This window comes from Pollachius pollachius (assembly GCF_949987615.1).
Source record: "Pollachius pollachius genome assembly, chromosome: 8".
Lineage (NCBI taxonomy): Eukaryota > Metazoa > Chordata > Actinopteri > Gadiformes > Gadidae > Pollachius > Pollachius pollachius.
Window position 1 is genome coordinate 16,614,379 of NC_136941.1, and position 20,740 is coordinate 16,635,118.

At 43.2% G+C, this 20,740-nt stretch overlaps 2 protein-coding genes across 3 annotated transcripts in view; both read left to right on the forward strand.

The window, feature by feature from the left end:
- LOC307079547 (adenylate cyclase type 6-like) overlaps positions 1–7,238 on the forward strand; it is a 36,114-nt gene extending 28,876 nt beyond the window's left edge. The window contains exons 15-24 of the mRNA XM_079741959.1: positions 238–354; positions 605–763; positions 1,354–1,529; positions 1,659–1,685; positions 1,799–1,828; positions 1,963–2,095; positions 2,492–2,755; positions 3,291–3,495; positions 3,919–4,043; positions 4,407–7,238. Coding sequence (XP_079598085.1) covers positions 238–354; positions 605–763; positions 1,354–1,529; positions 1,659–1,685; positions 1,799–1,828; positions 1,963–2,095; positions 2,492–2,755; positions 3,291–3,495; positions 3,919–4,043; positions 4,407–4,535 — 1,365 coding nt within the window. The 3' untranslated portion in view covers positions 4,536–7,238. The remainder of the gene's footprint in view (positions 1–237; positions 355–604; positions 764–1,353; positions 1,530–1,658; positions 1,686–1,798; positions 1,829–1,962; positions 2,096–2,491; positions 2,756–3,290; positions 3,496–3,918; positions 4,044–4,406) is intronic.
- A 3,540-nt stretch (positions 7,239–10,778) lies between these two features.
- LOC307079943 (glucose-6-phosphate 1-dehydrogenase) lies at positions 10,779–20,526 on the forward strand. Of its 2 annotated transcripts, none has more exons than XM_079742471.1 (13): positions 10,779–10,815; positions 12,411–12,529; positions 14,000–14,037; positions 14,346–14,454; positions 14,894–15,111; positions 15,592–15,750; positions 16,230–16,355; positions 16,541–16,634; positions 16,805–16,991; positions 17,379–17,614; positions 18,867–18,943; positions 19,165–19,257; positions 19,459–20,526. In XM_079742471.1, exons 1-13 carry the CDS (start codon positions 10,794–10,796, stop codon positions 19,547–19,549), a joined length of 1,569 nt encoding a protein of 522 aa, XP_079598597.1. In that variant the 5' UTR covers positions 10,779–10,793; the 3' UTR covers positions 19,550–20,526. The 2 variants fall into 2 exon arrangements, with proteins under 2 accessions (XP_079598597.1, XP_079598598.1); XM_079742472.1 differs by lacking the exon at positions 10,779–10,815 and adding an exon at positions 10,850–11,006.
- Positions 20,527–20,740: the final 214 nt, after the last annotated feature.

Below are 20,740 nucleotides of genomic sequence, written 5' to 3' on the forward strand. Positions count from 1 at the left end.
TCGGTTAGAAAATAATAGAAATCACACCGCAGTCCATTCTATAAAATGGATATAGGCTGGAGGTCTCGTTTCTTAAGTGAAATTACAACTTTTTCACATGTTACCAATTTAAGCAATTTATGCATGTAACAAATCCTACACATAGTCCCTTTAATTTAAAATATTTATAGTAAATTAAGTAACTTAAAGTATCGTTCTCTTTTTGGTTGGCTCCTAATACTTGAATCTCTTCTGTAGCTCTTTCCGGCTGCGATGCAAACGGTCTCAAAGAAGATAGTGCAGTCTCGCACCAACAGCACTCTGGTCGGGGTGTTCACCATCATCCTCGTCTTCATCTCGGCCTTCGTCAATATGGTGCGAACACACAACACAGGGCCAGCCTGGACATGCTGGGCATACTCGCACAGACAACACACGCACAAACGCACACGCAAAAACACATATGCAAATACACACAAACACAAAACTTTACATAGCAAGTACTTTACTGTTATGTGCATGCTACGCAAGCAGCATGCTGAATGATGTGTTTGAACATGATGTACATGCTGATATACACTGTGTATAATCCAACTGTGTGTCTCCATGTTGTTCTGGGATCCAGTTCGCCTGCGACACCACGGGCCTGGCGGAGTGTGTCGCCGAGAAGTTGAACACTTCTGCTGCCATGGTGACACCGTGTCTGATTCGAAGTCTGAACGTGTCCCTGGAGGGTGGGCTGGAGGTCTGCCCCAGCAGAGGCCCCTCCTGTCCTTTTCCTGAGGTGATGAAGCACCTCCCTGCTGTCCCAACGACTCCTCCCAACGCTCACATGGTTCCCTCGCCCATTATGTGTCGTTGTGTGTAGCTCAACTGGTAGAGCGTAGCATTAGTATTACCACAGGGATGAGGCTCCAACCCTACTGGGGCCCCCAGGCTAAGGATCGACTCACTGTTTAGTGATCAGACCTTAGATACTTTTGATAAATGTCCACCATATTTGCCGGTATATACATTTATTATAGTCAGATGGTTGAGCTAGATGTTACTGACTGAAATAAACAGGCACTATTATGGCCATTGGCACGCACACAAAAAATGTAATCTCTAATTCTTCCTTTATTTTATTTAAAAGTCAAATGCATACATGTCTATATTGATTGAGATTCAGAGGCGTAATTAATTGACACTTGATCCTGAATGTGTGACAAAGCAAAATCCAAGGCTATATTTCTACATTATAGCTTTTTCTTCATCTTGCCATCGCTGTCATGTGGGTGCCACTCCTCAGCTGACAGTGGTGTTTGTGCCGGTGTGTGTGTGTGTGTGTGTGTGTGTGTGTGTGTGTGTGTTTGTCTGCGCGTGTGCGTGTAGTATTTCAGCTACAGTGTTCTGCTCACCCTGCTGGCCTGCTCAGTCTTCCTGCAGATCAGCAGCATCGGCAAGCTGGCCCTGATGCTGCTGATCCAGTTCACCTTCCTGCTGCTGGTGGAGTGGCCACAGAGGGCCCTGTACGACAACGCAGACCTCTTTGTCACCTCTAACGCCCTGTGAGTGCTGTCTCCAACACCAAAACTCAATCAATGTCAATGAGAGTGGAGGACTAAGTTCAGCATGTTTGGAAAGATTTGTACCACTTGCTCTCTATCTGTTGACATCATGTATATTTTCTTTTGTAGTGATTTGAACGCAACAACTTCATCATGGTGAGAACTCATGCCTCATCTTTCTTCGCTCAGATCTTACGTAGAACACATTGGACAGTATTTCCAATTATTTCACAAACAATGTCAATAATAAACCTCTTTTTCACTCACAGGTCCAGTTATAATGAAACCTCGGACCAGTGGTACGATTTCTGATACCATTACACGCAACCTTTACAGGTGTAAAGGTTTACAGTACAGTATCTCCCATTGTTTATACTCTTCTCCCTAAACCGTTTAGCTCTGCCTGACCTTTGACCCCCGTCTCCCACTGCAGCCCGTTCGTTGTGACCAAGGTGTCTCTGAGGGTCATGACGCCGGTGATCCTCACGGTGTTTGTCCTGGCGCTGTACCTGCACGCCCAGCAGGTGGAGTCCACAGCTCGGCTCGACTTCCTCTGGAAGCTACAGGTACCCAATAGATCCTCTAGAGGGCGCTCTCCCACCACTCTTACCCGAGATGTAGCTCTCTGCCAAAGGGCCACTTTTAAAAAACGGCAACAATATATATCTCTGGTAAAGGTATTTTGTCAACAAAAAAAAGTTTACATTTTAGCATTCATTTGATTTTTTTGGTCATCCACTTGTACGTTTTATTTCTCACTTCCTATCCTGATAAACGGTTAAGGTAGTAAGACAGTACTCACCATGTACCTTTTTCCTTTGTGTTTGCGTGCATGTGTGTGCGTGTATGCATGTGTGTCTTTCTTTTTGTGCGTGTGTGTATGTCTGTGTGTGTGTGTGTGTGTGTGTGTGTGTGTGTGTGTGTGTGTATGTGTGTGTCGGGGGGGGGGGGGGGTGTATCAGGCCACGGAGGAGAAGGAGGAGATGGAAGAGCTGCAGGCCTACAACCGCCGCCTCCTCCACAACATCCTGCCCAAGGACGTGGCGGCCCACTTCCTGGCGCGTGAGCGGCGCAACGACGAGCTGTACTACCAGTCGTGCGAGTGCGTGGCCGTCATGTTCGCCTCCATCAGCAACTTCTCCGAGTTCTACGTGGAGCTGGAGGCCAACAACGAGGGGGTGGAGTGCCTCCGCCTGCTCAACGAGATCATCGCCGACTTTGACGAGGTAACGACCGCAAAGGTGGATGGAGTTAAAGGTGGAGGAGATTCAATGTCTGTAGTCACCCAGTGCAATGAATACAATTTATTTTGGATTTAATTGAATTTAGTTTCATTTTTTTAGTTAGATTACAGAGAATCATACATTTGCCATACAGGGCATTTGCATACAGAATTTGGGTTATCTGAACGAAGTAAAAGTAAAATAATTAAAGTTAAACAGGTAAAATAATACATGAACGCATTTGAGCGCGTGTGGGGCTGGATAGGCTCGTGGCCGAGGTGTTCCACACCCTGCTGAGTGCTCTGGGCTCCATTTTCTCCAGTGTCCTGTCCTCATCCTTTCCTGCGAAGGACGGCTGTAAAGACCGCCTCTATTCAAGCAGGTTATCAAACCGCTCATACTGCTCCTCCGTGGCACACCTTTTGTCGCTGGTTTCACACTGGAAGGCACTTACAGGATGCCAAAGCATTTTCTGCTGAATGACTGGAGCAGCAGGGTGTGAACATGGCCCTGTGCTGGTCCTCTCCCTCCAACCCAGATCATCAGTGAGGAGAGGTTCAGGCAGCTGGAGAAGATCAAGACCATCGGCTCCACCTACATGGCCGCCTCGGGCCTCAACGACTCCACCTACGACAGGGAGGGCCGCTCCCACATCCTGGCCCTGGCTGACTACTCCATGAGGCTGAGGGAGCAGATGAAGTACATCAACGAGCACTCCTTCAACAACTTCCAGATGAAGATCGGTAAATGGGAATGGGAAATAAATGTTACTGGGACGGCATTGAAGAAATGATTAGCATAATACTATACTTATACCTATTTTACATATACACTATATACCCCGTTGAATAAGAACCTCAGGACAATGCCCTTCTCTGAGACATTGCTGCACATTCCTTCGTCTACTTTCTTTCTGCTTTCCCATGACTGCATCTCTTGTTGTGTGTGGTAATCTACCGTGACTATCACGCCTCTATCCCCTCCTGCTCTTGAGTACATATATATATATATATATATATATATATATATATATATATATATATATATATATATATATATATATATATATATATATAATTCTCCTAGTAAGAGAGTCAAGTGATTCTACTACTACAGTACATTTTTCTTCCACAGTAGGGTAAATAATTGTTTTTCGTGGCGTCCAGGTCTTAACATTGGACCAGTAGTGGCAGGAGTTATCGGGGCACGAAAGCCACAGTACGACATTTGGGGAAACACAGTGAATGTGGCCAGTCGAATGGACAGCACAGGGGTACCTGATTGCATACAGGTAGGTTCTGCTTGAAGACTAGATCACACCTCTCCGTCGAGCACGTAAGATCTGTGTCTCTACTCTGAGACAGTTATTCAGCTTAACAATGTTAATGTTGCCCCACTCTGCGATATACACAAATGCACTCAAACACCTGCAAAGACAACCGTGCAAACACACACACAAGCACTCACACGCACACACACACACTCCATCTCACACACACACACACACACACACACACACACACGTTCATTCAAATACACACACACACTCACACAAGCACTCACAAATACTCCAGCACATATTTTTTAACAAATCAAATATTTGCTTTGTAATAGAATTGATCATGTGTTTTCGCATGTGCCACCTTGCCCGCAGGTGACGGCGGATCTCCACCAAGTGCTGGCAGATAAAGGCTATGTGCTGGAGCACCGCGGTGTGGTGAAGGTCAAAGGGAAAGGGGAGATGACCACCTACTTCTTGAAGGACGGCCCCCCTAACAGTTAGCGGCCGTGCAGCAGTGCTCGGGAATGTTTTCATTTCCGCTGCGAGTTACACGGAACACCTGGGAGAGGACTCGCTGAGTGGGCTGATGGCTAATAACTAGCGCTGCCATCACTTGAATTCAATGCAAAGATTTGAAAAGACTTTGAGCTTTTAGGACTTTGGAAAACACTAGTTCTCAAGGAGACGAATCTGTTGGTCGTTCGTAAGCCATTTTGGCCCGCATAAGTATAGAAGGACTAATGTTATTTTTTTCTCGTCTAGCCTCTCACTCAGGCTTCTTGAAAGATGCAAAGTCTGTTTATTTAAATCTACGCCTTTTAGCCTGTGTCAAAGAAAACAAACGCTGTACATAAGGCTACAATTTATTTTACTTTGTTTCGTGCGTGTTTTTGGGGTCGTTTTCATTTCAAGACTTATGAACAGGTACTCAAGATTTGTTTTCAGATAACTTATTTATTTCAGTTTTCACGTGTTGTGCAGAAGAACCGGAATATAAAAACGTGGATACGTACCTGCACAAATATCCATTCTATTACACGTTTATAAGTGTATGCACATGCATATTTGTGTGTGTATGAATATATGAATTCATTGAGATAGAACATATTGACCAAAGACTAAAGTAATTACTAGGAAAGACATCTCTGTTTTGTTTCTGCAAAAATCAACAGTGATTTCCAACTATGTTGCTAGGCAGTCTACATAACCTCAGTAATTTCCCCCCAAATGCAGCCAATGACTGCTTATTTATTTTCACAAATATAAAAAATGCTTTATTTCTCATTTCTCATTAAGTTAGCTAAGAGAGAATTGGATGCCATCTTCTATTGCTAGAGGATGATGCTGCCCCCAATTTATAGACATGTGAGGAAGAGAAGCGAATTTGAGCTTTGATCGCAACCATCTAAGAATCAGAAGTAGGTCTGACTAGGATTACGCTCTCCCTGATCCTCATCCCAGGTCAGACTGGTTCCTTAACGTTTGAGCAGCCAGTAGACAGGTGGTGTTCAGCCATAAGAGTGCAATGTCAATAAATGTCCCGTTTTACAATTATTTAGCTTTTTGGAGCAGATGGAAGGAATTAAAAAAAGGACATGGATCACGAAATTGTTCCACAGCCATCAGGGGAAAAAGGTTGCAGTGGTATCATCTTGGATTTTCTATGAAAAAAGAGGATGTTGTTTAAAGACAAGGAAACATACGACATGTACATTATGACTGAATACTGTGCTTGGAAGGGGCATAACTATTTTCACTGTGAGGTTTTTATGATACAACTTAACTGCTCTCTTGCCAAACTGAACTGCTCTGAAGCATGTCTGATTGTGGATTGTTTTCCTTTTTGTTTTAATGTTGGGTATTTTCTATCACCTCTGTATCCATCATTTCTATATTCTTAATGTTATTATTATAATGATTCCAAATTATAATAACTATTATTATTATTATGATTATGCTTATTAGGATTCCATTCCAGTGAACGAGGATCAAAGACCAGCAGGCTTTCTTGTGTGGACAAGCGTCAGACATAAGAGCGTATGCTTACTGGTACCAAGTGATCAACTGTTCCCTTTGGATTCTGCTGGCTCCTAACGAACAGCGCAGTATTTCAACAGACCACGCAGATATGAGGGTGCCGCGGAAGAAACACGAGCATTATATGCTCACCCGATGACACAGCAGTCAACACAGATGCATGTGATTCACTGTACCTTTTTATTTTCATTTCTAACACTTTTTGCAGTATTGTATTCTCCGTCAGGCGTAAAGTTGACCTCTCCCTCCCATGCCTTAAACCTTGTATAATTAATTAGCGTTTCCAAATGGCAGTACATGACCACACATGCAGTATTTATGTAGAGAGAGGCAGACATGTCGAAATAACATATATAACATAGATATAACTCATTTATGTTTGTCCCCAAATTTGTCTTTCAGGGAAACTGGAAAAAAAGTCACAAAACATATTGCTAAGTTGTATTGCCTTAAGTTAATATCAAAACCAATTGTAGGGGAACACTGAACAGCAACTGTGCCTGCATAGCCTATATGTACTGCTGGTATATGGAGAGAACAAGTTTGTCCAAATAATCTTTCAGTAAATATTCTCATGAGAATAATAATAATAATGTAGTCTTATTGGTTGGAGGCATTTTAAAATAATAATAAAAAACATTATCGGGTCATTCTTACTTTTCGAGAAGCCACCCAGAAATTGCTCTTCCACCTGTTTTAAACTGGTAACCAACAGTTGATCATGTTTGGACCAAAGCCAGCTCATGCAGCCCTGTACTGTAAGGCCCTTCTGTGCAATGATAGTCGGCCTTTGGGCACGTTGAGGGGATACCGGGAGACATTTGGAGTATGGTGGTAACAAAACAAGTGTGCTGTGACCAACGAACAGAGATTTTTATGGGGCAAACAGATTTATAAAGCGGACTTGGGTTTCTTGAAATGTGCATTGTATGTATTCTATTTCTATTGGCTGTTCATAGACTTGTGTTGATTGTTAACTCTTGGGATGTTTTGGGGAGGAAGGTAGGGGACAGTGGCTGAAGGTCCATTCTACTGAAAACAGTGTTTTTGCTCAGGCCTAATAAATCCTTCCGTATTTGTTTTTTGTTTTCTTTGTATTTTGCTGAGTTGAAGGTGTTTAAACGGGGAGGACACAGAGAGAGTTGAGGACTATATGACAAAGAGAAAATAAAATCCCCTTGAAGAGAAAATTAATAAAAAAGAATTCAATGGCAGTTTGGATTGCTTGTTGTGATTTTAAGGCTTCTATTCTGATGGCTTCTATTACTGATCACAATACGGTCACAAGGACTCATGGCCCAATGTATAGACCTATCTTCAGTTTGATCTTCTACCATGTTAAAGGGTTCATTCGATGCAGTCTCTTCACAGGGATACAATAACTAACACAATCTAGTATAGATGGATTCATTATGCAGGGCCTCGGTTAAAGATAAGTCTATGCAAAGAGAATATACCAAATTTGAAGCATGAATATCTCATGGTAATCATACAAGGAACCTGAAAGTTTTGAAACCTTCAACTTTATATGCAGAGAGAGCCCTATTTGATCTAAGAGATTGGCATTGTAGACAATGATCGTATGGTTCAGGACAAGCCTCAAAACAGACTGAAGTCGGGGTCCGTCAGCATCATGGCTTTGACAAAACTGCAAAGAAACATGACAAAGAAGCAGAGAAGACACCATCAGCCTCGATCACAAACACAAAATAAAAAATGAGATTTCAATTATTTTATGAAACGTTATTAAAACCATAATATCACATACTTGGTCATTTCACTGTTCTGACGGGGATAACGTTTCATTTGGGTCCAGGGTTCAGGGCCCCCAGTCTTGGTTACCGACCAGCCGTATCGCTGGTTGTCCGTCAGAGGCACGCGGTACAGCTGATTGGGGTCTGAAAGAAGCAGCAGCCAGACATGTATTTAGGGCCATCAGGTCATGGATGAGAGCAATATCGCTCTCACCTGACCAATTCACTCCCTGAACTCACACGTGGGTATCCGAACCCGTTTGACCATCTCTCTGTACTGTTCCTGCCTTCCAAGGTGGGTGTCCCTGCTGTGAGAGAGATGCTGGGTGTCAGTGCACCTGGGGTGAGGTGAGGCCAGCCGTGAGCCCTCATGTTGGGGATTAGTCCTGCCACCTGTAACACAAAGAGAGACAGACAGACAGAATTGCTCTCTCACTGTTGCTGCAACAAGGCCCTTTTGTTGCAACATCAACCAGTATGTTGAGAAGTGCAGCTGACGAGATCAAATGTACGAGGGCTTATTTTGAACATCGATTGTATTACCAGAATTGTATTTCATTGTACAAAAAAAGTATTACTGGGATACAAAGCTAAATTTAAATTGGCCAAGTGGATGTCTTTCCTAGTTAAAGCATCATTACTTTCAACATTAATGGACATGTCTAATTGTCATTGAATAAATAGCTTCCCTAAAAGTGTTAATGATAATTAGCCTATACAAACACCTCTTTGACTTTTTGAGAAGCATTTTAAGTAGATAATTTAGTTTTAAGCCTTTAGTCTCTGCAGGCTGAAAATGTAATGATACCCTGACTTGCATAGGATAGGCTTCTTCTGAAACGTCTATAATGACATAACTTCCGCCTCTTTTCTTCTACATTCATTTCTTCTATATTGCAAATGTACAGATCACTTAACTTGTGTGAGCGGCGCTCCTCTGGGGGTTATCATTTGATCCCCTATGGGATTTTGATACCCCAGGTTTGTTATCCCAAAGAAAGCCATCCTGTACAGTTTTCCTCATACAAACCAAACGGGGGTAAAAATCACAACTATCGGTGTAGGTGACCGTATCCATGGTTACAGGCGCCGCCCCCGGGATCTACGGTTCCATTTATGAAACCTTTTCAACGAGGTTTTACTTTCCACTACTTGTCCTTACACCTAAATAAAAAATGCTTCCGCTTGTTTGTTCTTCAATATAGCCTTCTTTAAAAGTTATTTTCTCGATTTTTATTTAATCTTTAATTTAATTTTAACATCAGCTAAACTTTGAACTCAAGTTCAGAGAACAGGTGGCAGCTACCGTTTTTTTTTTTATCATTTACAATTTGATAGTTTTGCGTTCGGTCCATGAAATACAATACAGGCCTATGCAAACATAGAATAGTTGGCCTATTCTTTTAATTTAAATTAGTCAATCTAATCTACCTGTAGCAAATTATTTTATGTCCCATCAATAGAGCAAGGCAATCATTATTTTTAGTATTTTATTGCACTTCCTTCTCTTCCTCCTTCCTTCCATCTATCCTTGTGTAAAAAGCAGCCTTCCTGTAATACCGGCTGGGCACTGCTTCCTGCCTGGCAGCAGGTCCAGTCATGGTGCATGGGGTGACCCTGGGTGTGACAAGCAGCTCTTTATCTGTGCATTGGACAAAGCCTTGGTAAACAAACGAGGCGCCCGCATAGGCATGATGTTGCGCTGTGAAAACAATATAGGCCTAAGTTAATTGTAACTTCCTTTTATTTGCAGTTGTTAGCAGAATTTAGTTTTTGTTCAATTCAGTGTGAGGTCAGGGCACATGTTGATACACAACTACCTTCTTCAACTGAATTAAAATATTTAAAATTTTATTCTTGTGAGATTTGAGACTATATTATTGATTGTATTTTACACATCCATTCTCTCAAGATTTTGACACTTGTTTGGATATCGACGCTCGTAAAATACGAGCGTCGAAAGACTCGATTTGGACGTTACATCTGAGGTTTGCCCCTGGCATGTTCCAATCGACTCACTTCCCTCATTCCCTATTCCCTAGTGAACACTACATAGTGCACTACCTAGTAGGGCAAAATGTGGGGAGCCAGATTTGAACACTCACATTTGGGACAACACAATCACAAAATGACACCTTTCAGTAAGCTATAGGCACATGTGGACCATTTTGAACAGAGTCCTGTGTGAAGACACTATTGAGGAAGTCTATAAAGGACGGCCTGCCCTCCTGGGAGCTACCGGCAGCTCTATTCTTCTATGAACAACCATCATCACACAGTTGTTGGCTACTGAGGGCATCTGCTGTGTAAATAGTTTCCCTACATTTGAGGAATTTCCGGTTAGGCTGGACTCATGGGAGGGAACTGAATCTAACCACAATATTATTTTCACACCGGGGCTGGGAAACAGGTAACACTGAACAGATATAATAGGCTATACAAACACTTGCGTTTAGAACACACAACACAACTTCAATTGGCAAGTTTTAAAGAGCTGGTATAAATCCTCATTACAGGATGGCAAAAAAAAAAGGCTTTGGCACAGCTTAGGTAAGCAGCTGTGTTGTGACTAGGTTCAGCTCTGGGTCAGACATGGTGCCATTTAACTGTGTCGCTTCACCAGTGTGGGTATTAAGCAAGTGTGGCCCTTTAACTGTGCAGCAACAGCAGACTGGTAGGACAACACTGTTATCCGATGGTCCATCTGATTAACAGGTCATGGAACCATCCTTTCTTGCTCAACTGGTATAGCATGGCAAAACATTGCCTAATTCAGACTAATGTAAGCACTCATAGTACTGTAAGAACATTTGCATGAAATAAATGGTATATGGCTATAACAGTGGAGCCATGCGGAGTGTTTTATTGTTGGTTGGGTAAGCGGCCGCTCATTAGGCCCCGCCCACTAAACAGCCTGGAGCTTCAGCGCGTCTCTGCGTAGTGCGTGACATCATAGGCAGCGACATCGATGGGAAGTCGAGCGAGCGCTGGTGAGTTTCTCCTAAACCAATAAAATCACTGAATTCCGCCTTGTCATTTAAACAGGGAAGTAGCTCCAATTGCTGCAAAGAAAACCGCTCACGGACTTTTATAGCAGTAGTTGGCTGTCATTAGTTTACCCCTGGTGTTGGGTGTTGTTCAGCGTATTACCAGATCTCCATACAATCGTTCAGCCAGCACTGTAAGTATGAGGCCATGTTTATTTGAGGTGATATCGCGATTTTATTAACAAAGAAATCGGGCTGCCTTATGGTTGCTTGCTGCGAATGATGAGTGAATAAGATGATTGTTCAGCATGCTGTCAAACATGTAGCAGTTGGTGCCTAAGCTTGGTGAGTCTTTTTTTAGCCTAGTAGGTTAGTCGAGCATGGGTTTATTCGTGTGTACGCTGGATTGAATGCAGCTCATCTTTGAGATCATCAATTACCACCCATAGAAACTAATGCATAGTGAGATTCACTGTGACATGCTGGATAAACGTCATGCTAGTTGGCAGGATTCTCAGGTTGCCGTAGAACGATTTATTCTGTTAAAATAGGGATGAGACAGGGATTGACCTAATACAATTATAGTTGTTTGTGTGTGGGTGTGTGTGTGGCGGTGGGGGTTAAGGGGAAGGTAAGTAGTCTATACTTAGTAAGACTAGTAACTGCAAATTACCATCTGACAGAATAGTGTGCGGAGAGAACCCCAACCTGCTTGCAGGTTGGTTAACTGTGATACTTGTATGCTGTTTATAGATGCTGTCTTCATCAATAATCTCGTTTATACACCCTGCCAACAAACTTCAATGATGATGACATATCAAATATCCTGATACTGCAGTTACTGTATTTGGCTTCTAACAAACCACAAATTTGTGTAAAGCCTACATGGTATTTTAAATAGCTATATTTCATATAACTCATGCGATGATCATCATAATGGTGTGCAAACTGCAATTAACATTGCTGATTGTTTATTTGTATATTTAAAGGATCCCCATTAGCTGATGCCCTACTGTACCACATTGCATGACAAAACTCCAATTGCATTAATATATATTCAATTAATAATATACATTAATATAGAAAAGATAAATACATTCATATTCAACACTAGTCAGAAGTGATCATGGATTATGTAGAATACAAAAAAAGTAAATATAAAGATGATATTTAAAAATAATTTGCATTATACAACTCGTATTAAGCAGCTTAAAATATTAACCTAGAGTCTATCATCCTCATTCTAATAAATGCCTCAGCATATTCTTTTTAAAGGATTATTTACTTTTTATTAGACGGATGTTATTATTAAGGGGTCAATTATTCCACCTGGAATAACATAACATAATTTCTTTCCATGAGTTGGTCCTTAGGCTGGGGATAATGTGACCGTTACCGGCAAATCTGATTATGTGTGTTATAATAACAAAAAAACGATTTGGTCAATTAAAAATGTTGGCATCTTTGAGGTACCGGTGCAGCTGAAGAATGAGGACATGCTTGAAGAATTCCTCTGCTGAATGGTGAGCGGTGGGGAGAGGCAGGAGTGAAATCGTGCTTCTTGTTCTAATAGCTTACGTTTGTTGTGTTCCCTGTAGAGAAAATGAGCATCCCCCTCTCTCGCTCTGAGGTGTTCGGGCAGCTGAGGAAGGAGCTGTATGAGGATGAGGAGTTCAGACAGTCTGATGCCCATGTCTTCATCATCATGGGAGCGTCGGTGAGAATTAGAAAGAACACAATAATTCGGAGGACAAGCTATGGCCAGGAATCAAAGTTTACAAAATGTTTTAATGCAATGGCGTTTTCACCAAATGTAATGCTTGCATAAATGCAATTACACACATATTCACGCATGCATGAAATCACACACATATTGCAGCGTTCTGCACTAAGCACACACATATTGTTGTTCGGTTCGATTTTTTTCTGGCTAAAGGTTCTCATATCAAGCGAGTGTTGTAATGCCTACAAAGCAAGCACATAATTACACATATTGGTGGAAGTGTGTCAACAGCCTCCACTGAACTTCTGCAAACAATAGGTGTAGATTATATAGTCCAATTGAATAATATAGATAGAAAGTAGACCAATGGTTCCCCTTTGCCTAGCAGGTTATGCAAAACACAGTTTCCGTGTTGCTCCACTTACATGTTTTGTCCTAACGGAACTGACAAAATAGTTTTAATACTTCCTCATTCCATAAAGTGCTCAGACTTGGCTTACCCAATCCCACTTTTTCCTATTTGATATTCCATAATATCCATGTCTAGATCTGTCTTTAGGAATTTCCTTTCACTAACTTACTGTAGTGTTCATACCAACATCTTGTTTAGTTGAATGGCAAAATTGAAAAATACATTTATGGTTATATTAATGTTGTTTATTTCAATCCACTGTCATATCTTACCTGTTTGCCTGAGGCTGTGTGTACTGGGATGAAGAAAGGCTTGCTGTTACATTTCTTGCAGTGTCACTGGCTGTCAGCGTTTTTGTGTGCATGTTTCTGCCGGGTGTGGTCACATTCAAGATCATGATTATACTTGTTTTTTTGATTTTAATCTCTATGGCACTTTAAAAATATAACTGCAACTATTTACTTGAAAGTCAAATACGTTATCTGTTGTCTATGAGATGTAAGCTGTAATTTTTGTTGCATTTACCTAAGCAGTGCAGCAGGATAGGACATCCATTGTTTATGTCTATTCATTAGGCTATTAAATTGCTAGATGAATAGACATGTATCCGATTCTTATGTAAATTCATAAGGCTATTAAATGTCTAGACTTTGAAGATTACATGAAATGCAAAGCATGTTTTTTGTGCTATTAGTTATTTAAATCATTGGACCTTTGCTGTCATATGACACCATTCATCTGTGTCCAGACATTTCCTTAGCTCAGATTTTATGGTCTGCCCTCCACATTGTGGGGTTCATGTTCACTGCTAGGTATCTCTCCCAGTATGATTTACATTGTTTTAAATGTGTATAGGCAACTACACTCACCTGTTGGCCATTAGTTGATCACTTGTTTCGCAGCCTCACACAAACAGTGGTTTGTTCAATTGCAAGCATGCACCAGTCCTTTTTAAGTGCTGCAATGATCCCACAGGCCCTTTGCAATAGCCCCACCAAGCCTGTGTGTAATAACCATGTTGGTGCAACTTTAACCGTGTTCTCCTTTTGCAGGGGGACCTAGCCAAAAAGAAAATCTACCCCACTTTATGGTGAGTCATGATAGGATGAGCCATTATATCATTTATAGACAGGAAAATAATGGAGAATATAAAACTAAAATGAAATCAACTTAGAAAATGAAGAAAGACATATACACCGTCTGGTTAACAGGGTAGTGAATCTGACATTGTTTTTCTGACTCGCCACAAAGCATGGTTGCCACTGCTAATGATCCCCTATCAACCTAGACTGCCAGTTTCCATTCTGCTCTTGGGACTTTCAAGGTCAACAGTTTAATCAATTGTGTCTCTCTATCTTTCCTACAACCAAACCTCTGGATGATGTGTCTCTCTGCCAGGTGGTTGTTCAGGGACGGCCTCCTCCCAGAGGAGACCTACTTTGTGGGCTTTGCCCGCACAGTGCTGACCGTGGATGCCATCCGTGCCGCCTGCATGCCTTACCTGAAGGTATAAACAGCGCTCGCTCTCCGCCACGCTCCCCTCCTCCCGTGGGAGGGGCCTCTGTGGTGTGCATTGGTCTTCATATAAAAATAAAAACAACATGTTTTCCCTGTTCTCATGTCACGGCTGAATGCCAGGAACGGGATGCTTCAAATGAGTGTTATTGGAGAGGGAGTAAAAGAGAGGGCGGCACTTTTAGTTGCATGGATTTAGCGGCGATGGGGAGGGACTTCCGCAAGAGGGATTTCTGTTTCTGTAAAATAAAAAAAATGGGATACCGCTTTGAATATCATATTCTCGTTTTGTCATTCCTCTCCCTCTGGGGACTGTTAACCAAGCACGCACAGCTCGCAGGAAGTCAGAGACCGGAAATCGCCTGGCGTCAGACCGGTGTAACGCTGCAATCCCATCCCCCCTCTCAGCTTGCCCTCTCTGCCTCCCCCAGGCAGTGGACTCCGAGGCGGAGAAGCTGAAGGAGTTCTTCAGCCGCAACACGTACATCAGCGGGCGCTACACGGACGACGACTCCTTCGCCAAGTTGCACACGCACATCCGGACGCTGCCGGGCGGCGTGGACGCCAATCGCCTCTTCTACTTGGCCCTGCCGCCCACCGTCTACCACGACGTCAGCAAGAACATCAAGCACCACTGTATGAGCACCAAGTCAGTGCACGCCAACTCCTTCTCTTCGTTTTTGATCCTATTCTGTTATTGATTACTTGAGCACGTGCTTCAAGCAAAGGCCACCTGTGGTGAATTCAGACGCATGTTGTTTAACAAGCATTCAGGGAATGTATGCATCTGCATCCAATGACTGCACAGCCTACCTGTAGACCCTGGACATTGGACACTTACCTTCTCAGCCGGAAGACTAAGACCCAAGCTATTCTACTATAATCCCCCCTGTATATATCTATGTCTTACGGTCACAGTGTCTGTGGCTGCATTTCAATGTTGATGTGTTATTTTCTCATCTTTACCATGTTTCTTGTGCTCTAATCATCCCCTTTAATCAAATTGATCTTGCTCTCTCTCGCTCACCAGGAAAAGATGTGCTAATCAGAAATCCACTCATTCCTTATTAATGTGACATGACCTCGGGAAGATAATAAAGGTGCGTTTGTGTGTGTGCGTGCCGTACAGAGGCTGGACCAGGATTATCGTGGAGAAGCCATTCGGGCGAGACCTGGCGAGCTCTGAGGAGCTGTCCACTCACCTCTCCTCGCTGTTCACCGAAGACCAGATCTACCGCATCGACCACTACCTGGGCAAGGAGATGGTGCAGAACCTCATGGTGCTCAGGTGAGCTGGGGAACCCCACACATCTCAGAGAAGTTATTGCCCTTCCCTCTAGTGCATTATCGTGTATGCAATATATATTGAACTAGAGTTGGACAATATTTTTTCTTGGTTCTATATCAACATAATCGGTTCAGCTTTGCTTTGCCCTGAAGAACGAGGGGAGATGTATCTGCATATCCCATTCTTCATATGTTACAGTTCACACGTACAGTTGCAATGATTCACTCCCGTTCCACATTTTAGGCCTTACGGCAATGGATCTAAATGTAATAGTAATTAAAAAACTAATTAATAATAACAATTTAATTTTGGAAAGAAACCAAGCGGTATGGCCCCATAGTGGGACTAGGTGTCTGTGCATGCTGTTGGCCAGCGCTCTGCCCAGCGCTCTGCCCAGCGCTCTGCCCAGCGCTCTGCCCAGTGTTCTGCGGGCCCCTGCATGCTAATGACCCATGGGGGCCATTGTCACTGTGTTTCAGGTTCGGCAATCGCATCTTTGGGCCCATCTGGAACCGGGACAGCATTGCCAGTGTGGTCCTCACCTTCAAAGAACCCTTCGGCACCCAGGGGCGAGGGGGCTACTTTGATGATTTTGGCATCATTCGGTGAGCGGATGAAATCCAAAGAACCTCACACCCAAGAGGCATTGTCCTTTTACAATGCCCCTGTTGACCGTTTATCAATGGGCTGATTGAAACATGGAACTGTGTTCGTCATGCTGATTATGTCCTCCTCCCGCTCCTCTTTTGTCCCAACACCTGTTGTAATTGGTCCCTTCCACGCCGTCCAGTGATGTAATGCAAAACCATTTGCTCCAAATCCTCTGCCTTGTTGCCATGGAGAAGCCGGCTTCAACCAGTTCAGACGACGTCAGGGACGAGAAGGTGTGGTTCCGTCACGACCACTTCACATGACCGAGAACTGTGACTTCTCAACCCACGAGCACATCACCAGATCAAATGGATTTTGCTCATCTGCTCACCATAATAATCAGAATCCCCAGGCTGTTTTTCTTCACAGTATTTTTTTTATCTGTCCTTTGCGCCCCCTGCAGGTGAAAGTGCTGAAGTGCATCACCCCGGTCACCATGTCGGACGTGGTGCTGGGCCAGTACGAGGGGGACCCTGATGGAGAGGGGGACGCCAAGCTGAGTTACCTGGACGACCCCACGGTTCCCAAGGGTTCAACCCAGGCCACGTTTGCCACGGCTGTTCTCTACGTGCACAACGAGCGATGGGACGGTACATAACCATGTCTTCTCTACAGAACCATGTCATTCTTACCCCACAGCCTTTACAAATCCTCTCAAGTCACGCTGGCCTTCTCATCTTTTGGTTGTGTTTTCAACCAAAGGGACGTTTGTCTACCTCAAATTATATTTAAAATGATAGAAAAACATTGCTTTCAAGAGAGCTCGAAAATGCCATAAATATGCACCGAACTGTATCATACTTATAGGAAAACAACGATTTGATAAGCTGCTAACAGATGAATATTTAGGAATGTACATGGAAATGTGCTCATTTTTATCAAATGAATGATGGAATAGGATAGGAATGATATTTTTAGTTATCTTTCTTGAGGGACCCTTCCTCTCTGCCACCGACCGTCCTCCTCTCCCTCCCCAGGCGTGCCCTTCATCCTGCGCTGCGGGAAGGCCCTGAACGAGCGCAAGGCGGAGGTGCGGCTGCAGTTCACCGACGTGCCCGGGGACATCTTCGGGAAGCAGTGCCGCAGGAACGAGCTGGTGATACGCGTGCAGCCCAACGAGGCCGTCTACGCCAAGATGATGAGCAAGAAGCCCGGCGTGTACTTCAGCCCCGAGGAGACGGAGCTTGACCTCACCTACAAGAGCCGCTACAAGGTGGGGAACGCCGGGGCGCACTTGGGGCTGTTGGGGCGTGCTAGAAGTTCCTCAAAAGACATACCATTTTGGTTTTTCCTACTAAATTAAAGTTAGATTGGGCACACAGTTTTTTTTCATTCTGAAATCCTCCCACCTACTCAGTGGGAGGATTTCAGAATGAAAATAAACAGAATAACCGGTTTCTGTCCACTTTAACTGGCTGAGCAGCTATGTGAGGCGAAGTGATGGACACCGTGTTACCCGGCTGTGTCTGTGGCGTGAGTGGAACAGGTTTTGGGACGGTCCATATTAAGATGAGCCCCTGCAGCAGGACGTTTTTGTAAACAAAAGCGTAACAGCCTAGCAGGCCTTTTTGTTTTGTAGACAGAGTTATAGCATGTCACTCACTTGATGGCATTATTGAAATCCCCATTGATCAGCATTGACTACACGTACAGGTAGGCATGTCGCGATAAGCAATAAATCAATTAATTGCGTGATAAATTAAAATGAGCGATAAATTTTTGCCAAGCCGCAATTAGTTCCATTCACTCTTTTTTTTAAAATCATTGCTTTATTGGCCTAATCTGAGAAAAAATCTATGCCATAAACAGAAATATTATAGGCCTTTATTACACAGGTCTTCTCAATGCCGTGGAAAGCTCCATTCACTTGCATGGGTAGTAGTCCGGTAACTTGTCAACCCCTGCGTCTTCGGTTGCTAAGCAACGTCAACGTCTTTGGCGGACTATTTCACTTCAGGGCGAAGCAAGACACCTCTGCTGCGCGTCGGTGTCCTGTTCGCCGTGTCGGGGCTCATTTTCCCGATAATGACCGGTGTTCTATACATTATATTGAGCAGAGTAGGCCTAAGTAACAAATGTCGGGTTGAAATCGGGCTCGGGCTCATAATTACATAACGGGTAAACCCCCTCGAGCATTTTTTGTTAAAATAGACATAGTCCATTTTATTTATTGTTTTTGTTTGTTTTGTTAATTTATTCTGGATATTTTAAATGTCTTCCAGACGTCCAGTTCCAGTGTTCTTTAAAAAATTCAGTTGATCTTTTTCTTTTAAAAAGTTAATTGATCTTCAAAAGGGTGTACTTGCATTATTATGCCATTATCATTATATTAGTTGAAAAACGGCAATATTATCGCCCAGGAAAAATTGTTATCGTGACAGGCCTACGTACAGATTCATACAATCCACGAGCTAGTTGGAATGTTATACATTGCATCTTTAAACATGAGCTCTGTCTGTCCTCAGGATGTGAAGCTGCCAGACGCCTACGAGCGGCTCATCCTGGACGTGTTCTGCGGCAGCCAGATGCACTTTGTCCGCAGGTGGGTTGAGTTATTTGGTTTGATTTGATCCAACCCTGTGAGATCAGTAATCCATCACAGGAGGCAGCCATCAGTTGATTATGTGTCATATTGGCATGCCCTGGGATTGCGCTTTATGTGAAATAAGATTGAATTTGACCCTTCATTAGATTGAATAGGTTTTATTAGAAGAATGTATTTTGAATCTGGTTCTAGTTACTCTACCTCTGTGCTCCTTTCAGTGATGAGTTGAGGGAGGCCTGGAGGATCTTCACGCCCATCCTTCACCAGATCGAGAATGAGAAACCGAAACCTGTCCCTTATAAATATGGAAGGTAAGATATCCAGTTTTCTCCAACAAACATACCTTCACCCTACCTGCACCGCTGTCCCCATACCTCTATCCACAAAGCCCCGAAGTGAAACACTTTTTCTAGCCATTGTTACTTTGTTTTTGTGTTCTTAAATTAGTGTTTTGTTTCTGTGATCAAGTATCTTCACCTCGAAATATTGCAACCCTTCCTCCCCTCCCCCAGTCGCGGGCCGACGGAGGCAGACGAGCTCTCCAAGAAGGTGGGCTTCCGCTACGAGGGCACCTACAGATGGGTCAACCCCCACAGGCTGTGAGCCTGGCGGGGGCGTGCTTCCACCAGAGGCCTGGAGGGGGCACCAGAGGGCGGGCTGCCAGGAGCGCAGCGCAGGCTGGGGGGGAGCCTAGAACTGTGTCTTGTGTCGCAGGAAGAATCTCTACCAGTTAATGAACAAGAGGCTTTGTGGATTATTATTATTATTTACAAGGTGCATAGCAGGATTCTCAGGTGTGGTATTCGTGTTAATGCTCAGTCAGTACGCTGGGGCCAGTTTGTTAGAAACTGTTGAACTATATTTTGTGTTTTCATATAATACCATAACTATAATGTTTACTATTCAAGGCTTCTTCAAATTAACGTAGCAATAAGGCTTTCATGGCATCACCTTGTTGTGATGTTAATACTTAGGACAAAAGATTACGGTGGGTCTGTATTAGAAAGGCAATAATTATACTCATTAATATCTTGGATATATATAGGTATATATGTTGCTTGGTGAAATATGAACTTATAAAGTGTCTCCAGTGCATCTGCCATGAGTAGGAAAAGGGGATGAGAGCGAGGCATTACACACAGAAACAACTTAACGAAGCCGTGACCCGGGCGTTTACAACTTTACCAAACAAAGGTAACCGAGCAGACAACAAAGGAGATTGTCCACCAGCTGTTACTTTAACATGTATATAGACTTTGAGATTGTATGAATATGGGGTGCTTTGGCTGCAAATCCTGATTAGCAGATTATTATGATTCTTTCTTACATTGCATATTTAGGCTCCTGCTTCTGCTGCTTGGGACCAATGAACTAAGGCTGTGCACAGCATCCATTCTGTGGCCGTGTGAGCTTGAATTGTATTTCATATTGTTCTAGCGTTGATACATGAGCAGTCTTAACCACGCCTAACGGACACAAACCCAGTGTTTGTCAGCTGCCTCAGTCTGGTTATTCCCTTGTTTTTGTTTACATTTCTCAAAAAGCAAATTTAAGTTGTTGATCATTCCAAATTTGAAACGGGGGGGGGGGGCCAATTAAGAGGGTTTGTATTGCTGGTATACAGTCAAGTTTATTTGGCACAATGTAGTTTAATTACCTTTCAATAAACAAGTCTTTCATTGACATTGTGTCAAAGTTATGTGGGTTTTTTTATGTTTTGGGGGGGGGATTTAGGGCTGGATTTGAGTAGACCCATAATACACTTGTTCATCACACCTACACAGACTGGAGAAT